General features: G+C 41.8%; 1 protein-coding gene across 2 annotated transcripts in view; it reads right to left on the bottom strand.

Annotated features, from left to right (window-relative positions):
* ZRANB1 (zinc finger RANBP2-type containing 1) overlaps positions 1–21726 on the bottom strand; it is a 44344-nt gene that overhangs the window by 5703 nt on the left and 16915 nt on the right. For both annotated transcript variants that reach the window (XM_071749656.1, XM_071749655.1), the window contains exons 4-9: positions 11616–11803; positions 10047–10200; positions 7772–7843; positions 7000–7198; positions 3880–4000; positions 2943–3072 (exon numbers count right to left, since the gene is read on the bottom strand). In XM_071749656.1, coding sequence (XP_071605757.1) covers positions 2943–3072; positions 3880–4000; positions 7000–7198; positions 7772–7843; positions 10047–10200; positions 11616–11803 — 864 coding nt within the window. The remainder of the gene's footprint in view (positions 1–2942; positions 3073–3879; positions 4001–6999; positions 7199–7771; positions 7844–10046; positions 10201–11615; positions 11804–21726) is intronic.

The raw sequence follows: 21726 nt of genomic DNA, 5'->3' as shown, positions 1-21726 counted from the left end.
CTATGAACACCTCACCTAATGACACAGAACTCCTGCATCAGGCACAGGTTCATCACCTGGTCAGGAGGGGAACTGATCTGGTTGCCTCAGTGTCATTTCTAACATTGCCAATCAGCAAAATTGGAAACAAAACTGGAAAATTTTTTCACTGCTGTTTTTTCTTAGTAAAAATACCACACTAACACCTTTCCCCAAGTCAGAAGGCTGTGTTACACTTTCCTCCTCAACATTATGGATGAGCTGCCCAAGAATGGAATTTCAGGCACTAACAGAAAAAATCTTAGTGCTCTGAAGATTTATAATAAAAGTCAATTTGATACAAACTGAGAAGGCAGTGGCACAATACTGATGACATGCACAGAAAATAAAGGGTATGGGGCTAACACATCTTGGAAGCCATCCATGTAGGATTTAGTTTCTCCAGCCTGATCTGATGATCATTTCAGTCACCTTCTTTCCTGTTTAATTTTAAAAGCTGTCTATTCATGCCACTCAATGCATGCAGCTAGAGTAGGAACACACTTAAATGGAGTAAATGGATCTTTTTATGTCAAACCCTTAATATTTAAAGAGGCATTAAAAGTCAGTTGCAGCCTGGAAAACCAGGAGGCTGTGAGTTCTGGGACTCAGAGCAGTTACAGCCAGGATGATAAGCTGGAACAAGGAATCCCTGGAGAAAAAAAAACTGATCAGGGAGAAGATTTTGGGGGTGGGATAGGTACAAACTGCTATGAAACGAACCATGATGATAAGTATTAAAAAAAAATAATAAATTGACTTCCCCATCTCTGTTATAACCCACTTTTTTTTTTTTTTTTTCCTCTTTTTTCACAAATGTGATCTCAAACACAGGCAGGGTGTTAAACAGCAAGCCAGAGAATCCTGAGCACCCCTCAAAGCCCCACCAAAGGAGCATGTGCTGAGCAAAGCTGACACACAAGCCCAGAACAGCAAGTCCTGCAGCAGCTCTGTCCTGGCAGCTGTTTGGTGTCAGCTATGCTGCTAACATTTAATTAGCACATATTAACCACAAGAAATGTGGTTGGACAGGGACAGGAGTAACTCCAGGTAATTTGTCACAGGATTCCCAAGTTCACCTGCTGACTGTGTTGTGTTTCTGTGTATGGATGGACGTGGCTTGTGGCAGGCAAAGCACAAGTCAGAAATATTTGTCTGATTAAATTCCTGGAAACTCCAGTAAAAGCTGTCCCAGGCACCTGGTCACCTTCTGGTTCAGAGAGCAAGAAAATAATTTCAGCATATTTAGGCCATGTAACACTTGTCTGTCTCAATGCCCAACCTATAAAATAAAACCTGAGCAGTTTGCAAAATGTTTTTAAGTTAAAAGCAACACAGACCTGAAGTGTCAGATCTGCACCACAGGAATAACTGCTCCTTCCCAAGTCTGTCTTTTTATCATCTCAAATAAAAGTAAGCATGTAACTACAGGGAGTAAAGCATCTCTCTTCCTCACATAAAGAGGTTTTGTCACTGCCCAGAACTCACAAGCAGAACATTAACTCCACAACATGGAGAGCAGATGTACAGACAGATACCATGGGGTTTTTGCTTCCTTCCAAAGTCAGTGTACTTTTTTTTTTTTTTTTTTTAAATCACAAAAAGAGATCTTTCAGGAAGTTCTCTATGCTATAAATAGACAGCAATATTCTGGTGAAAACAACTGTGGAGCATTGAGCAGATACACTTGAGGCCAGGAAGATGAAGACAGTCAGAACAAGCACCCAGCACCCTGCACACAGCACCCAACAGCTCTTTCCACATCACTTGTGTTTACAGCTGAGCAGGCACAGGTGCTCCCAATCCCCTCCTCTGTTTTTATTCCTGTAGGCTGGCAAATATTCAAGTGCAGAGGAAAGTTGCCCAAATATGTATTTGGCATGCAAGACAGAACACACATCTCCAGAAACCTACAGCCTTACATCTAAACTGAAGTGGACTGAGGTAGCTCAACATCTCTGCATTTATCTGAGGGAAAGCAAAGCTGCTTGTCCAGAAGAGGAGAAACAGTCAGACAGAACCTGCTCAAGCCATGCAAAATTATTGTGCTACTTGAGAAAGAGGTTGGTACTTACACTTGATGTAAAGTGTGACTGAAACAGATTTTTTAAAACTTCCTTTTAACTAAATCACAGAACACCCCTTTTCAGAAAGTGAGACTTGTATCAGTCGACCAATATTCTATAATTCTAGCTAAGTTACCTGATTTTATACCTCACCTAACTGAGCATTTATAAACAGAATTCCTTCATTCTCAGCCTCTTCTCTGTACATTCAAGCTGCCACCTCTTCTACTTTAATAAACCACAAAAATAAGCTCACCTGTGTCATTCTCCCCCCTTGCCTCTTGCTTTAAGGGTGACTCCACTATTTTTATGGGCTGCTCCACCAGCCACCTCCTGAGGTGCTGTGCAGTGACAAGAATGTCCCCTTGTCCCCAGAGAGCACCCAGCAGACACCACCAGCAGGAACTACACCAAACACCTTCTGCCTGCCTCACCCCCACATTTGAGCCTCCTTCAAGAAATACAAAATGCAGTTTTGTTTTCCAAAATGAACACTTACAGCCATCAGTACCATGAGCAAATGGTACATCACTCATTAAACCTCTTGTGTCTTGCAGCAGTACAAACCCCAAACCTTTTGAGATGTTTTCACAATTGGAATATTTTGTATAAATCACAGACCAAAGGTGTTGTCTGGAGGTCAAAACATATTTTTACTGTGGCAAGAAGCAGCACCCCCACCATACACCGAAAAACTGCAGGTTTCAGGGGGATTGGTTTGGGGTTTTTTCATAGCTAAAGAAAATTTACCTACAATGTCATTCCATCCTCTTCCAGCTTCATGTCTCTCTCAGTTCAACTTCATGATTTATAGCTGAACCTGCTTATAAAACTGAATCTGAAAAACTGAAGGCTTACCTTGGAAGCGGGTATATCCTAATGTTTCTCCTCGGAAACTCTTGTAATATTTTACTCCATAAACTATAATTGGTCTTCTAAGAATATGTGCAAGTACAAAAATGTGTGTCTGCTCCAAACTTGCTCCAGGCTGAACCAAACAGAAAGAAACACAACATATCACTCTTCATTCTTCACTTTAAAATTTGAAATATAGTCTCAACGAGACAGATAATTTTAAGTGATCTACCTTTGGCAGGAAAAATGAAAGGCTAAAAGACTGCTAAATTTCAGTGGGAAATAAAAAACAACATTTCAGCTTACAAGAACTTTATATCTATAGTCAGTATAACTCTTTCCTATTGCCCAGACTCAGAAATCCAACACTTCACTCCCCATTTAGCAGTGAAACTCTACAGAATGAGGAAAGGTTAAGGTAAATACCTTTTGATGACAGGAAAAGAGCCCATGCAAAACAAATCACAAGAAAACAGCATCACAATCATGTTTATGTTTCAAAAGAGGTTTTAAAATAATTTCTATAGTTGGAAGCTAACAGGAATGTAAGTCTCCTTTTGGAGGGGAGTAATAAAATACCAGCTTGTTGAAGTTTTAGTGTAAGCTTTCAGATTTGTAGGTATGTTGTAGGAGTGCAGCAGGAGCCAGAAGGCAGGATATTAGACAACTCCATTCTACAGACTTCACTCTGACACCAAAAGATTTTCCTGGGTTTTTTTTTTTTTTTACTGTCCTGCTTCATGGTAAGCTCAACTATTAGAATTTCAAATGAACTTTTCCATCTTGGCAGGAAGAGTCTACCCAGGAAGACTTGACAGATACCTGGCTTAAGAGGAGTGTTTTCCTTTACACATGAAAACACTCCTGAGTTCTTGAACTTTCTTTTCAGAAAGATTAAAATATCCTTTCCAGCAGCCAGCTTACCAAGCAGCTTTCTTACCTGGCTTGCAAGAGAGAGTATGAATGCCCAATCTTCCTGCCACTGTTCCTCTCTCAATGAGAAATGTAAACCAAAGCTTTGGGAATACCACGATTCCCACTCTTTCCAGCGTGTGTAGAACCTGCAGTGTTAGAGAGAGAAAAAGAGCCATAAAGACAAAAGATATTTACTCAACCACCATACACCTGAGAGCAATATGCAGCTCTTGTATTTTTCTATCCTGACTCTGTACAGAAGGGTGAAAAAGGGGTATACACCAACAGAACTGCATTTTTATGTATTTATTGCTTTAACTTCAGGAGATTTAAGGAATTTCTCATTTAAGGAATCACTTGGGATCAAAATGCCTACAGCAAACACACTGTAGTAGATGCAGGTTCCTAACAGGCTCCTGAATAGTTTATACTTGGTGTAGTAAAGGGTTTTTTAAGCATTATTGAAGCTTATTTATTTTTAAGTGTTGATGTATAGGGAACAAAACCAAGACATTCCACTTCATGTAAGAGGAGCTGCTCATTCTCATCCACACAAAACCAGGATTCTCTACTCATGACCAGATTACAGCAAATTGCCTGCAAAGTACTTCTGTATCAACTGCAAATACATCATAGTTAAGAGACTGAATTTCTTTTATGTCACTTTTTGGAGCAAAGAATATGGTAATTTCACATTATATGGAATAGTTACAAAAGCAGCATGGATATATGTCAAATATATAAAGTGGGATTAACTTGATTTACACTGAAAGTCTTAAAGTCACATGATTTCTCTCTGTTAAAATCAGCATTTCTGAACTCTAGTTAGGTCCTAATGTTTTATATTTCTTAGCCAATAAAAAAGTGGCCTACAGACTAAAAAGCAGATGCTGGCTTTTTAAAATTTTAAATTCAGCACCACCACTGCACTATGGAAAGGCCACAGTCTCACAGCAGGAACATGGGTTTCATGAAGGATCTTAAGCCAACTTTTAAACAATGGCCTTTACAATGAATACAAAGAAACCATTCTGAAGTTCAGCACAGTAAAAAATAAAGTCACTGAAATTAACTCATTTAATTAAAATCTGAGAAAATTAACAGATAGTGAATGTGTGGGGAAGAAACCTTCTGACCAAGCACCTTGTGCTCAATTAATTTGTTGCTAGGTCTCCTGAAAGAAGTTTAATCAGATTCTGCTAAAAAAAAAAAAAGTTAACTGCAGATGTTTGCAGAAGGCAACTTTGTGGACAGAAGTCAAAGCTCAAGATTTTGATCTCATTTAAAGCAACCTTTAACCAGTTTAACACAGGAGAACTGAATGCATCTGGAAAAAAACATGCTGAGGGCATGTGCCTGTTCTCCATCAAAAGTTAACAGTGGAATAAAAAAAGGAATAAATCAGTAAACTAAAAAAGTGGAGTAATTTAAAAGGTGAGTGGAAAAGGCTCCACAGGCAAGAGCCTCTGGGGAACTTTACTATTGAGCTTTTTTTTCTGAGTACCAGACCCTGGACTGCCTCTAGTAAATAGATTCCTCTTTGTTCAGCATCTAAACACAACAAAATGAGTTACATGACTGTTCTGTGTCTGACTATTCAAAAACCTTGGTTTTAAGTGTTTTTGTGAAGGTTTTGAAGAGTAATTCTGCTAGATAAAAGCTTAAGCATACTGCTGCTGAGACCAGTGATTGCATTTAAGAGCTTATTCCTTCAGCAACTGTCATCAAAGCCAGTGACAGCATCATCACTTCCTATCTGCTACACATCCTAGCCCACTAAATTAAAATTAAATCCATCTTGCCCAACATAGAATCTATAAACAGCAGGTATAAGATGCTCAGGATGATCCATTTACAGAACTTTAATTAAAAGGCTTCCACTACTCTTTCCCCATGACAAACCAGAAAATAAAATTACCCATACTCTAAGTAGGCAACTGTATTCACACAACTATAGAGGAACACAGGAATCAAATTTTAAAAAAGTAAAATTCAGAGTAAAATGTGAATTCCATCTAGAACATGAAATAAAAAGCTTAACCAGAATTAATACACCCTAAATAAACAAGTGTTCTACACACCAGTAAGTCAGCAACAGTTCAGATTCATGTTTTGAAAGCTTGGTTTAAACACCAAGAGTCTGCAGCACGTTTTTGGATACCATGTTCCTTATGGGAACAAAACCTGATCTACCATAAATTTCTGTGCTGGCCTTGAGGGAACTGCTTGTGGTGCCAGGGACATTCCTGCAGGGTCGAGATGCATGCTTCATTATAAACAACCCTAACACAGTGACAGATCCACTGGAGACAGGTTCTTGGGAGAGCTGTTACTGAGCATCACTTCACTGAACCCAGCTCTGGATGCTAATTTTGGGACTATAAGAATGTAAGAAACCTCATCACCTCTGTCTCACATTATTGGTCTGATCAAGCTTAGTCCTTAGTCCTGTTACACTCCTGAGAGATGGTGGACACCACTAAGGGTCCAACTGTAAGAATTTTACCTCTAGTAGAGGCAAACCCCACTATCAAACTGGGGCCTGATACTTCCTTAGAAGGCTGTCAGTGTAAAACAACAAAAGTTGTTTTTTGGAATAAATTAATTCTATGGCCAAATGACAGCACTTGTTAGATGTCAGCACTATGCTTTACAGCCACTACTTGAGTAGACAGCCAGGAACAAAATGAGCAATGCTGAAGAAAGCTGTAACTAAGCAGCTGGAATGGAAACACTGAAAAGTTTAGACAGGAATTAAAGCTTATCTTCTATCAAGGATCTTCTGCAAAGCTTCCACCACCAGCAGCAAGGCGCAGCATGTGCATGATTTACATTGCAAGTAAATTCCACTCTTAACTGTGGTTAGCACACTCTTTACAAGCACCCAGCATAAAATATTTCACTCTAAGTACTCTGCTGAACATCACATACCACCCCTGAGTTCAGAGTGTCCACAGTTTCCAGCACTCACATTTATATCCAGACAACCACATGAATCAGGCTGCGACTCGACACCTTTGAGGCACACAGCCCACAGGAAACAGGGGAGTGGTGGCTGGGTTTTCTTGTTAATACCATCATACTCTCAACTGCTGTGCTACAGGGAAAGCTGTCTTCAAAGCTGACATAAAAAAAACTACCTTACCAATGTGAGCAGTCATGTAAACTGTCGTGAAGAGCTTTCCTCAGCACTGAATCCTTGTCATAAATGCCCCAGGTGGCCTGCAGGACTGAATCGAGCAGGCAGTCCCCTGCAGTTCGGTTCCAAAGTGCATATAACCTGCTGTCAAAACGTGTACCCAGTTCCACTGACCAGTTGATAATGGGGGATTCCTCTTCCAGCTCTGCAACAAGACACAAACCTCTTTTAAAACTTCAAGTCTGGGAGGATCCGAGCCGCGCGTTACTGGTGTGATCACCCCCGCTCCCTCATTTACATGGGTAAAAATAAAGTGTTCCTTCACACTACACAAGTGCAGTGGCTAAAGGCATTCTTTGGGCAAAATACTGTCAGAAAAAAAGGGAAAAATAACCCACAAAAATCAAACCATAGCCTTAAACAAAGCATCACATCATCTGTTTGAGGATTGTTACTGAAGCGGAAAGATTTGTCCAGTTTTCTTTAGCATTGTGACTTAAATGCTATAAAGCTTCAAGTCTTTAGAAATTAAAGATACATTACAAACAGAATTTCTACAGACTCCATTCTCTGCCTCATAAATACAATAATTCCAGGGTAAGGCTAACTTGAAAGCAATAAATTTGTATTTAAAACAAACTCGGGCAACAAAGCCATGAACACACACACACAGACACACACACAGACACACACAGACACACACACTGTTTCTTTCATGACAAAATATATTCTCTAATGAAAAGGAAGGAGAGATTTTAGCCACTTCCAGAGCACTTACCTTTCTGAACATCTCTATCAAGTACTTCATCATATAACTTTTCTTGGACTGTGGGTGCCAAGTCTTCAATATCTGGAAAAAAACAGAAAACAAATACAAAAGTCCCTTAATGTAACCATAAATGAGAGACACAACCAGGTGATGCTCAGGAGAACTTATACTACAGCTTTCACCCTAAAGTCTCCTCTGAAAAGCTGCTTTTCTGTTCAGCTCTGTCACCCCACAGAGCATCCTGAGCTAGCTGGGTTCCTCAGACTGCCCGTCATACCTTTTATGCAAAAAGGATCATCACAGCCCTGACAGGGTAAGAAGGGAGTTCTCTGAGGGAGAAAGAGTGAAGAACCATTCTGAGGTGGCAGGAAGGAAAAAAAAAATAAAGTTTTTTCAACCCTGCTATATTTAAGACAGCTTCAATCCTAAGCAGTTGTTTCCCACCCATCCAAATGGCTTCCCCTTCCCAGTCTCCCCCAGTGCACAGGAAAAGTTTGCCAAAAAACATGAACATTTGCTTACTCATTTCATGCAACCATCAACAGGTTCGTCAGAGAAACAGGCCACAGTTTGCAGGTCAGACAACAAGAAATGAGAAAACTATTGAGCTATGACAACCCTTGAGAACTGTTCCATGCAACTGTGCACCTACTGTTGTTGTAAAAAAAAAATTTAAAAAAGCAGAAAATTGTGTAATGGCTTCTGATTGTGTTGTGGCTTCTGATAAGCACATGTTCCAAACTCAGGCATTTGCTACACCTCAAAGATTTGCTTGTGGCCTCCATTTCAGTACAGGGTAAGTAGTAAAAGGTTGTTAGGCAGATCAGCAATAAGAGAAACTTTGCTTCCACAACTGTGGAGATTAAATGAGGGAGTAAACCAAATAGTTAAACAGAAAGACCCCGTACTCCTTCAGGCTGCCCAGGGGATAACTGGGCTACAAGTAGAACTTCAAGGGCATGAAGATCTCTCTTAATTCCAGTGTTCTCCTGCTCTGAGGATCAACACCCTGAGGCTCCTAAAAGCCAAGGCCACATTTAGGCACAGAGTTGGTACTGAAGCACAGTATTGTTTGGTGCAGGAAGGCTGGGGTGGGGTGGGGATATTTTCTGCTATGATTGATTTGGTTTTTTGTTGTTTTTTTTTTTGAACTAAAACTGCCATACAGTGGCCAACAATCAATTTAAGTTTTGCACTCTGATGCTTGTGCATTGCCTCTTTGTGAGGATCCTATCCATTTATTTGGAAGATGAATGGAAACTGGCTCCTAAACCACACCATGAAGGCAATATCCTATTAGGATTGTGTGATTTATACCACTATCCTTGGAACTTTGTCTGGAGACAAACTGCTCACCATTGACTACAATGTTCAGCTGTGTGATGGAAGTGGAAATACACTGAGAGCCTTGATGGACAGCAGCTTTTGAATATTCTTATTCCTCTAAGTATTTAATGGCTATTACAAGTGTCAAAAAGCTGCACAGTGGTTTAAGACATGTCTCTTGAAATACTGAACAAATTCCTCAGTTCTGGCATGAGGAACATTCCTCTGAGTGTTACAAAATCATTCTGCTGCTTCTCTTTCCCTTCTCTCCCCAAGAGAGCAATGAGGTGTTGGTCTGCAGACACTTTGTACACTCATCTTGTCTGCCTCTCATTTGTAACCCACACAATAAGGCTGAATAAAGCACCTCAAAGCTAAAAGCAGACAAGTGGTAAATATTATTCAGACTTTTTTGAAGAGTAGGAGACAAGGTTCTTACCTCTGGTAGCATTTCTATTAAAGGAAACAGCAAGGTAAGACTTAAGAGTCTTCTAATGGCTTCTTGTTAATAGCCAAACATTCTTTTGATTGTAGAGAACCTCAAAGTACTCAAAAAGTGCTATTGCCATAACCAGGATAACAAAGCAAAGAACAGCTCTGAGCCTCAGCAGCAAGGACTGAAAGCTAACAGAGCTGTGTGAAAAATCAAGGTGCAGCTCAGAAATATTTGGGCTCCAATCTTAACTTTATAGCCCTTCCTTAAAATACAACACTTCAATTTCATCACATCTAAATATGACAGTAAGTGCTCACAGGAACATATGATGCTCAAGTGTGAAAAAACTGAATATTAACAAGCAGATTCAACTACTAGATCTGACCCAGGCTATTAAAAAAATAAAACCTATACACACATGCCACCCCCATCAGGAAGTCAGAATACACTTCCAAAAGAAGCAGTTGTCACTAGGTGACAGAAATAAAAGTGTTCTGTCTGTAAGTTGACTTTTATAACTACCTGCAGGTAGTGTAAATGTTACAAGGTCAGTCAGAAAATAGCAAGCAAAGTCTCCCTTTCGTTGATGAAGAGATGCAGCAATTTCACGACGGATTTGTTCAGTGACCTCTGGGCACACCATGGCAGGAATGCACTTGGCTGCATGTTGTGACACCTGGAACACAAAGGAGTTACTGCACTCAGGATTAATTCCAGTCAAACAGTGATAACCACCAGCTGAGAGGATTTTTTTTTAGCAAGTAATGCAACAAAAGTATAGATATTAGTATGCTGAGTAGTGACTCTCAATGAATTAATGCTTCTTGTTTGTCATGTACTGATAAATCTGGTAAAAAAAGCCACCTTTAAATCAAGTAAGTGAATTAACAGCTGACAACTTCCAGTAGGAAAAAAGCAAAAATACATATAACACATAGACAGGAAATATACCTCAAAAGTTATGTGTGAGCCCAGTCTACATTTGACAAACATCATTGCCACAATACATCAGTTTCCTATAAAGAATCTTCTCAAGAGCTATTAATACTTAAATTCCTCCAAATACTAATCACTTCCAGAAGGAAATCATTCAATAGTACAGGGCAAGTGATGCAGGGATACCACTTGGTACATATATTTAAAAAATAAAAAAAAAACTTTAAAAACCCATTTTCACTAATTAATACCCCAGAGGAAAAGAAAGTGTCACTGTGGCTCGAACACTGCTACGTTGAGTAAATATTCCTAGAAACTGAAACAAAACCAAACAAGAATTTTTAAGAAAGGGTTTCAGGAAATCAACTTTGGTTTATATGTATAACTCTATCCACCCTGATAGCTACATAAGCAGCTACTGATATCAGTTATTATAAATATTGTAATATTATAAATAGATACTCTTCCAGGCTTTGTCTACATTTGTGTTGCTTCATCTACCCTGTTTAATTACTCAACTCCATGCACTCCACCAACCTTAAAAAAAAAAAATCAGTTGTGGGCCTAGTAGGAGGGCAAAGATGACCAGAATTGAAGTGCACTACACAAAAATATACAGGAAAACTGAGCATTCCAGAACAAGGAGACCACAGAGAAGAACCTACCCAAAGAAGAATCTACCCAAAATGGGTGGAGAGTGGAAATGCAGCAATTTTGCAAAGCTGATTTTCTCTAGAAAAGAAGCTCCCAAGAAAACCAGGGAAGAAAGACCAGGTAGACTTCCTCATTAACAAAACTCAGAAGAAACTACGCTGTCATTGATCTCGGGGCTTTGCTTTCAGGGCATTTCCTCTCCCCCACCCAAAGCACAGGAAGCCTCACAATAGCTCACTTCCACCTCCAGTAAAGTCAGAAGGTGTGCCAAGACTGCCTCATTAAGGAGAAACCTGAACATCCTCAAGACTACCACATACCCACAGTCAACTTTCTGCTTAAGGAGCAAAACCACCAAGGGCACGAGGCGGCAGCTGATGTATCCTGGCAATATTTGCCTCTTACCTCCTAGCAAATGAAGTTACACACCACTGGCTGCAAATAATGGCAGAGTTACAGAAAGGTTCTTAATTCAGTCATGCAAAGGCCAAAGTAAGTCACCTCTGTGAGCAGGATTGCCAGCATGTCCTGTCTCTGGAAGCGTATGGCCAGGTGGACGAGCGTGTACCCCACGTCAAAAGCAGAGGGGCGGTTCAGCAGCCGAACTTCATCCGCAGTGAGCTGCCTGGCAATGTCTCCTCCTGATGACTTGTAAGCTTCAACAGCTGCTAAATCACCTTCTACAACTCCTGGAGGAGAAAAACAGAACCCCACAGTTCATTGTGGATAGTCAACAAGTCATGATGGACTGCCCCTATCTGTTCTGATACAGATCTAACGTGTGAAGAGTGACGGCGTACCAAGAGACTTGAACATTTTTTCTTATTTTTAAAACAGAAGACTAGAAAATTTTTATGCTTACCACACCTCCTAGACCATTCCCACTGCCCAAACTATTTGGATATATAGCAGATCCCAAGCCTGCTGTGAAGCAGTGCTGAGGACCCTTGAGGAAGCACCCAACCTAACACACTCACCAGTGCTTCACTGGCTCAGCAGTACTGAAGTTATTCATCCATTGTACAGATATCTTTTTATTATTTATTATATCCTTGTAACTTACCTTAAAAACAAACTACTGATCTAAGGAATGCATTCATTAGAAGGTTTTTTGGCATAAGAGTGTTTTTTCCCCCTAAATATCATTTAAGACAGTGCTGGCAGTACAGAGCTTACAAGCTTTGCTGTTAGCTGAACTTGCACAGTTATCACTCAGGGTAGTCTATTAAAACTGATTTTAAGAGAAATTACACACACATTCTGCATCAACCTTGTGTTGCTTTACTTTCTGGAGCAAGATGGAGCAGGGAACACAATTCTGATGTCTTCCAGAGTTTGTGGGAACTTCTAACCTCTGTCCCATGCTTCACATCAAGGCTGTTTATGCTGAATGCATCCTTTAGTAACAATTAACAGAATACAGCATCAGCAAGGTGTGGCAGTGTGATCATTAACAGTACAAATTCCAATATAAAGTCCTAAATATAGAAATTCCATCAATTATAGTTTTAGATACATGCTTCATAAGAGAACTGTGTACTGCTGAGTCAAGGAAACAGAAGATTCACCTTAAAGCAAACCTGAACAGGGAAGTGGGTAAGAACAGAACAGATCACAGAAATGAGAAAAAAACCTCCTCTTTTTTCTGTAGCCAACTCCTAGGAGTTAACAGCTGAGTAGAGGCCATGAGGCTGGTCCTGTTCAGGACCAAGATGAAGACACCAGGCTAAAAAAAAAAACAAAAACCCAAAACCTAACACAACAAACTGTACTGCCTAGGAGCAGAGAAGGACACTGACTGCTGGGCTGATGGTTAATCCAGGATTTTGGAAAGCATTCTTAGCTCAGCCAGGGAGCCTATCATTTTTAATGCTGGGATTATAAAGCTTTCAGAAGAAACACAGAGGGAGAAGGGATTATCAGTGCAAGACATTTCTCTACAAAGTTATCAGCTCTGCTTAGTAAGCTTCCACAGATAAAAGATAGCTTATTCATTTCTGCTTTAGAAAACTGTGGAAAAGTTCCAGGATACAAACTGAACTGCAAATTTCAGTCATACAACACCTAGCCATTCACCAAGGACTCAGAAATACCAACAGGCAGAACAAAACCACCACAGGGCAATGATTTCTTAAGTTTTCTGATGCAGGTTTCTCCTCTCCCTGTGCCAGAAGCCATTCCCATTCCACCCTGGCATTCCTGGCTTGTGCTGAGCTGCCTGCCTACGGAGACAGAGAAGTTAAGGAACTGGTTGTACAAGAGTTACATCTGTTTATTTTCTCTCTCATCTCCTAAAAGCTTGCTGATGAAGAGGTAACACTGACACAGAAAAGCTCCTTCTGTGAAGGGAAATGAACACTGAAAATTCAGTGGTCAGTTTCATCATGTTCTCCAAAACATGCATCAAAGGACTGCAATATGGGATGTGTGACCAACATCACCTGGTGCAACATTTTTATTCTGGGTGGAACCAAACCATACTGAAGCAAAAGGTATGGTCTTGTCAATATGTCCTGTATCTATAACAAGAATGACAAGTGTAGCATTTTATTTCTACACAACTACATCTACGCCACTGGATAAGAGAAAAAAAGATACCAAGGCTGCTGCATTTATTTGGAATCATATCACAGGCAAACTGACCTGCTGAGGTTTGTTGTTTTGTTGTTTTTTGGTAAAATTTTATATATATGTATATATACATATACACACATATATATATATAAATCAGACCATTTCTCATGACTCACCCTCTTCAAACAATTTTACAGTACAGCTTTGTCAAAAGATCACCTGTTAGCTAACACCCAGGAACCCACAGAGAAAGAACCTTCATGAAGAGCAGATTCTCTGCTATCTTTTATCTTTTGACACCCTTGGTTTTTTGTTATTATATTAATTTAGGAAAGACAGCTTTAGGATAGCCACCTCACACCCATTTTATATTTAAAACACTTCTATTTCCAGGGGAAAGATCCCAGCTACCATATCTGCACCTACCATTGTACCACGCATTGACAAACATATCAAGGATATCAAGGACTATCCAACACTGCTAGGCAGCAATCCTGACAATCCAAATATCCCAGACTAATTTCAAAAGCCAAAATTATCTTCCAGTGACAATCAGACCCAATAGTAACATCAGTCCCACTTGGCCAGGTTGTCACACACTACCCAGCAGCACACGCTACTACAGCTTTAAGTCAGTGCCAAGTTATTAATCACATTTATAATTATTCTTTTAATTCCCCCACCCCTCAGCTGCTAAAGGCAACTCAGTGCCATCCCACTCATAACCAAACCTCAGCAACAACTGAGGTCTGAGGCTGATGCTGAGAGGCAGTCACATGAGGTTTGGCAATGCCTTGGAGCACTAACTACTAAAAGCTGCAGAAAGGATCCAGATCAGTGCCAGGTGCTGCCCTCAGCACTGCCAGTTCCTGCAGTTTATTCCCACGTCTTGCAATACCTGACATTCCCAAAAGCCCTGTGGTCCTAGAATTCCTAAAATTTTTATATAAGCTGCCTTTTAAAAAGCACATTTCTCAACCTTGCTGATGACGTTTAAGCTAAATAAATATATCAAAGCCAGGGGAAGCTGTATATATAAGCTTTCTAGGCCTTATTTTAGGAAAATGTCATGGTAAACATGTTTTAGGTAGAGGGTTGGCAACACTATCTAGCAGAAGTAAAGACCAGTGCTGGTGTGCTAGATGACACATCCAACTAGCACAGTTACACCACGTGTAGTGATGGTGATGGGACCATGTGCATGCATCCTATCTGGTAATCAGCTGCTCCTAAATCCCAACAGCCAAGGAACTATTTATGGAAAAGAAAGAGGGAAAGAAAAGGGAAAAAAAAAAAAAAAAAAAAAAGAGCCAGGAGATTTTTAGATCAAGCTCAGACAAACTGACTTCTGGATGCACTGAGCATTTTGTAACTGAGCCCCAACAGACAAACAAGACACAGGACACAGAATCATAGAATGGGCTGGGTTGGAAGGAACCTCAGAGATCATCAAGTCCAACCCTTGATCCACTCCCACTCCAGTTCCCAGCCCATGGCACTGAGTGCCACATCCAGGCTCTTTTGAAATATCTCCAGGGATGGAGAATCCACCCCTTCCCTGGGCAGCCCATTCCAATGGCTGAGCACCCTCTCCAGAAAGAAATTCTTTCTCATGTCCAACCTAAACCTCCCCTGGCACAACTTGAGACCTCTTGTGCCCTCTTGTCTTGCTGAGAGTTGCCTGGGAAAAGAGCCCAACCCCCCCCTGGCTCCAACCTCCTTTCAGGGAGTTGGAGAGAGTGATGAGGTCTCCCCTGAGCCTCCTCTTCTCCAGCCTCAACACCCCCAGCTCCCTCAGCCCTTCCTCACAGGACTTGTGCTGGATCCCTTCCCAGCCTCCTTGCTCTTCTCTGGACCTGCTCCAGCACCTCAATCTCCTTCCTGAGCTGAGGGGCCCAGAACTGGACACAGGACTCGAGGTGTGGCCTCACCCTACAGAGGTGTGCCCTCAAACCATACAGAGCTAATTCTGCATCATTTTTTGCACAGATCCCATCACAAGTTGATTTCCCTATAAAACTTCCTCTTGCAGACCTGCTGCATGCTTTAATCTCTGGTACCAAACTGCATTGAAATACTCTGACCCAGGTACCCAGAGCATCCCTGCTGCAGGGCCTGTATTCTCTGCTCATTACAAGCCTCTTAGGCACCTTTTAGCCACAGGAAAGAAAGTCTAAATTCCTTTTTACTACTGCTCTTTACCCCTACTACTAAGCATCTACTCCATGTCAGCCACTTTAAAACAAGAGGGAAAATTCCTGACAGCTCATCAGGTGCCAGCCTGCTTAGTGCCAGGCAGTACAAGCCAAGGCTGCAGTAAACACTGAGGAAAATGTAGAATAAAACAGTCAGGTTACCCCAGAAATCTGAACCAGGAAGCACAAATCTTGCCCCAAAATTACGGGGTGAACGTGCCTACATGCAACATTGGTAAGAACTGCCTGCAATTCCTGAAGTCAGAACCAGCATTTCAAAATGAGGTCTTAATATGCTTTTATTGACAACAGGAGGGGGCACATTCCTACAGTGGCTTTGATTTCTGTCAGATGAATGAGAGCCACCAATTCATTAAGTCTATTTAAATAAAGCTTTAACAAAACCCTATTTACAAGAAATCCCACAGAAATATTTACTGATGTTCTAATTCACTGCATTTCAGGACACACAAGTGCCTGATTACTTACAGAAGCAGCCTTTGAATCCTGTCCTGACACAGTGCCCTGCCAGTTGGATTATTCCCCAGACACCCACTGCATTCTTCAGGCTGTTAAAATGTCAAAAGGAAGAGTGGCATTTGCCTGAAGCCCTTTCACACAGCACCCTGGAGCCCGACCTCCTGCCAGGGTGTAGCTCTGATTACTTACAAGAGCTCCACGAATGCAAACACATCTCTGGGTGACTCCAGGGCTGCTTCTGACCCACAGCAACAACAGCTTTTGTTTGAAGTGGGCTCCAGAAATCTTCGGTTTGGTAATCTTGCAATTCCAAACACCAGCCTGGGCCCCTTCCTCTTCCTCCAAGCTGGGCTTTGCTTCATGCACTGAGACCCAAACGTCCCTGACAGCCTGGGACAGGAGATTGCCAAGTGCTGCAGCCAAGCCATGAGAAAATCCAAGTTCATATTCTGCATTTATATGTTCAACTGTTTGCAATTCAGGCATTTCCTCTTACTGGGATACTCTTTCACTGCCCTGGAAGCCAAGTTGTTTTTTTTTTCCTTCTAGTAAAGCCCTTATAGATAGCACAGACCAGCACATGCCATCTCACTACACATGAGAAGATAAAATGATAGGGATTAGGAATGTTATTTAAAAACACTACATCTAAAAACATTCATCACCCAAGAACAACAGTTTTATCATCTTGGGCCTGCATTTTTCTTTCTACAACCATTATCTCTTAGATATCAGATACTACCTTTACTCACATTCAATAAACCCATTATTAGCCCAGCTGCTGAAACCAAACTACTTCAGCTGAGGTGCTATTAAATTTATTCTTTAGAACATGTAAATGTTTATAGGGTTTGGTGCAGTTAAGTAAACTTGGAAAATATGCAAGAGATTACAAGTATATCTAGAAAAACTAAATCCTGTTTGCTCTAACAGCACAGTCCCAATGACTTCAGGACAGCTGGATGTAAAAATTTCCAAAGAAAACATTCTAGCAGCAGTATTTATTTATTTCACTATCTTTCTGATAGTCTGGAGTGGACTGGCTGGCACAAATTGCAAATGAAATAGGAAAATTCTTTCAAATAGACTGATGCAGCCTGTTTGGTGTAACAGATCTATGATGGTGTAATTTTAGCTCAAGGTTCCTCAACAATCCCTCAGTTGAAATTCTCTGGAGACCCAGGAGCAAATGCAGAGCAGCAAACAAAAAGCAGCAGGCAGACAGCCAACAGCACCAGATTCTGACCCTCAAAACCTCTAAAAGCATCACTGGATAAGAGGCACAATCAGCCTTGCATATGCTACAGGGCAGGCATTCTGCATCTTTGAAAAGGTTGAATAGTTTTAAGATGGAATGAAACAAGAAAAACCAGACAGAACTCATTTCTCTAACATACCTGCTAAAATAAATACAATTTTTTGCAAAATTCATGGAAGAGTGTGATGATGGCTGTGGTTTGACCCTGCAAACAGTAGCATTCTCTGGAGCCCTCTCCCTCATCCAACTATTCATCAAGGGGCCATAAACAAAGTTTTATCATCAGTTACTCCTCCATTTCAGCATTTGGAGCACCAAAACCATCCAGTATGATCCAAAGGAGATGCAGTGCCTGAAAAACCTTCATGGGGCTCCAACCACACCCTTCAGTTCCTTCTCCTCTTTCTTCATTTCCAGAATATCCCTTCTTGGTTTTAGCACACAAGCACCAGCAGATCACCCTCTAGGCAATGACAGCTTAAGACAGAACCTTCTGCATGCTAAATTATTTTAAAATTCTTCAAGCACAACAACTTGCATCTTAAAAATATGTGAATAACTTCCAAGAAGACACATACCTTAACCTTAAAGCCATCCAATGAATATGAGTATGACTTAAGGCCTATTCTTTTTTCCATGCAAGCAGCTCTTACCCTTGCATACAGTCCATGGAGCTTCTAACATATCATTAAAAAGTAGCACACATGTAAGAACTGCTGAAAGATGTTCTTATCTCCTATCTGAAGTATCCACACCCCTTGTTGCATTAATGGCTCATCAGCTGCTTGCAGGGTTGCACCCTAACAGGAATCATAGAATCCTAGAATGGGCTGGGTTGGAAGGGACCTCAGAGCTCATCAAGTCCAACCCTTGATCCACTCCCACTCCAGTTCCCAGCCCATGGCACTGAGTGCCACATCCAGGCTCTTTTGAAATATCTCCAGGGATGGAGAATCCACCCCTTCCCTGGGCAGCCCATTCCAATGGCTGAGCACACTCTCCAGAAAGAAATTCTTTCTCATGTCCAACCTAAACCTCCCCTGGCACAACTTGAGACCTCTTGTGCCCTCTTGTCTTGCTGAGAGTTGCCTGGGAAAAGAGCCCAACCCCCCCCTGGCTCCAACCTCCTTTCAGGGAGTTGGAGAGAGTGATGAGGTCTCCCCTGAGCCTCCTCTTCTCCAGCCTCAACACCCCCAGCTCCCTCAGCCCTTCCTCACAGGACTTCTGCTGGATCCCTTCACAGCCTCCTTGCTCTTCTCTGGACCTGCTCCAGCACCTCAATCTCCTTCCTGAGCTGAGGGGCCCAGAACTGGACACAGGACTCAAGCTGTGGCCTCACCAGGGCTGAGTACAGGAGGCTGGGAAGTGGGAAATCATGAATTATACTGAAGTTAAGCACCAGTGCTTCCCAGGCAAGTTGAAAGAGATACCTTTAACATGATCATTTATTCAGTTATTTTTAGCATGAAATATCACTGCACATTTAAAAACTAAACAGTCAAGAGACCAGAATAAAAGTGTGTTTTGGGAGTTAAGATTTTCTCCCAGTGATTCAGGCATGCAGTTTATTACCTGTTCTGTAAAATACATGTGCAAATGTAAAGCAGTTGTAACAGGATATATGTACAGGGCTCAGGTGACAATACAGCAAGATTTCTTAGCCAGGTGAAAGCTGTGAGCTTACCTCAGTTACCTGGCACAGCAGGCATCAGTATCAAAAGGGAAGGGGGAAGGAGGCCAGGCAGCACAGCTCACACTGGGGACTCTTCCCCCCCAAGCATCCCCACAGGCACATCCCCAAATGTCACATTTACCCAAGACCAGCATGAAAGGTCACCCTGGCAGTGACTAATTCATCCTCTGCTTCCCCAAACACTTCCAGCCAGCACACACTGAGAGGGACGGCCCAGTGCATGGCCCTACCTGCCCTCCAGAAGCTTCACTGCAGCAGAAACAACCCCAGCAAGGCTCAGCTGTACTGTGGATGTGCTGAGGAAACCAGCCTGAGCTCACTGCAGCTGCAAACCAACCCCCACAGCCCCCATAAAAATGCCCCCTCATCAAGCTTCATTTTTTAGCAAGAGGAGTTTCCAGAATCACTTCACTGCACGTGGGCAGGCAAACATGAGGAGAGAAACAAGGGGCTGGGAGGACTGCTTTGGGTGGCAGTGTCAGCTGAAAGCCCTTTGGTATGTCAATCCCTTCAGGATGTCTGTGCTGCCAGGGAAGAGCCAAATGCTCTGTAGGACACAGCCTAGGAGGTGGCTTCCAGCTCTCCTGAAGCTGTGGAGCAGCCTGGGACACTGCCCCACCAACCTCAGACCTAAATCTGGATAGAGTGACTCTTGCTTTCCCACAGGGTTCCTGAATGCTTGGGTGCATTTGGCACTTTTTCAGAGAACTGGAGAGGCAAAAGGAAAGATTAGAAAAAAAAAAAAAAAATAACCAAAAAAACAACCCTGCAAAAGAGAGCAAGTTGACAAAGGAAAAACTAAGCAGACACACATGTAGGAATGAACCAGGCATGAAGTAACAGTCCTTTTAAGGATGTACTGCAAAACAAGATTCATTATGGATTGCTCTAAATATTTGGGATTTAAGAAAAACACTCTGAGTTCTTTCTTTCACACTGCTAAAAAGTGTGTGTGTCTGGGTGGGTTCAGAGCCACCATTCCCTACAAGGCAGGCGTGGTCCATGATGGGAGCAGAGACCTTGCTGACCTGAACCAAAAAGCAGAGCATATTCTTGTGCAGCACTTAACAAGCAGGGCTGGGTTGAAGGAGAGAGGAAAAAGAGAAGAAATGCAGCTTTTAACCTCTGGGAGTCCAGGAGTTGAACACAGAACCCAAAAACCCCCAGCAGTGACCTGCAGCAAACACATTCTGCCAGCACCCCTGTAAAACACAGCCCTGAAGTGCCAGGAGAGGGGAAGCTTCAGCAAGAACTGAAATGTAAGCCCCAAGCAAACCCTGAGCACCAGGAGGGTTTTATAGCCATGGCCATCTCCATCCATTTCTGCTACTGAAACCCACAGGCAGCTGCACCCAACCTCACAGGCCCCACAGCACTGTTGCTCTTCTTGCACATCAGATTCCCTGAGCCCCACAGGCCACCAAACCTCTCAAAGTCTCTTTGGCACAGACCCCATGGCAATGGAGCTGAGTTTTAAATATCCATGAGCTCTCCTCCCCCCAAGAACAGAGTCACCTTGGACTCCAGGTTAGCCTTGTACTGGGCCAGCACAGTGGGAAGCACTGGTGTCCTTGCAGAAACCATTTGTCCTCTCTGATGGTAACTCAGAGTGGCACTGTAGCAAGTCAGGTTATCAAGCAGACACACTTCCTACATGTTCTGCTTTGATTCTGCTAAATTTTTAACCAATAATCAGCTTTAAAATAGCATCCTTTCAAGATGGATGCATCCAGCACTGTGAAAAACAAGTCAAGAACAAAATAACATTCAAGCACATCTACTTGCAGGCTTTGAAAGGAGGAATTCAACTAATATTTCTGTTTAAAAAACCCAAACAAAACAAACAAAAAAACCCCAACTGAACAAAAAAACCCCAAACAAATCCTATTAACAAAACTGCTCATGCAAAAAGCAGGAGTTGTACTCATCATGTTTTCTACAGTTTTGATTTGCAAAGAATAAAAGCCTTGATGGTGTTTATTTACTGAGGGGAGCAGAGCATTAATGGATGTCTGCAAGACCCCAAACACACTCAGGTGCTTTCCCTAATCCACACGAGATACATGCCTACATGTTTCAGCTAAAAAGAACAAAAAGCTGCTAGATACATGTCTCTAATTAAACTTGACAATAAATTTATGACCTAGTAAAAAACAAGTCTATACCACAGTTGAGCTGAGAATTGGAAGTTCAACTAAACAGCTGTCCTCAAGTACCAAACATTTCCTTGGTACCTTCTGAAACAGAATGTTCTAAGAGAAAAGGAAATAACCAGTCTGGCAAGGATGGGTCCTCTAATCTTTAACTTCAGGGAGAGCTACACTGTGCACATCCAAAATCTTTGCTTTATCTTCCTCCCAGAAGAGACTCAAAAGCAAATGGACCCTCTGCAACTGATGGAGCTGAAACTTG

The sequence above is a fragment of the Heliangelus exortis genome, chromosome 7 (genome assembly GCF_036169615.1).
Source record: "Heliangelus exortis chromosome 7, bHelExo1.hap1, whole genome shotgun sequence".
NCBI classification, from domain to species: domain Eukaryota; kingdom Metazoa; phylum Chordata; class Aves; order Apodiformes; family Trochilidae; genus Heliangelus; species Heliangelus exortis.
This window is presented reverse-complemented; position numbering and strand designations above follow the sequence as displayed.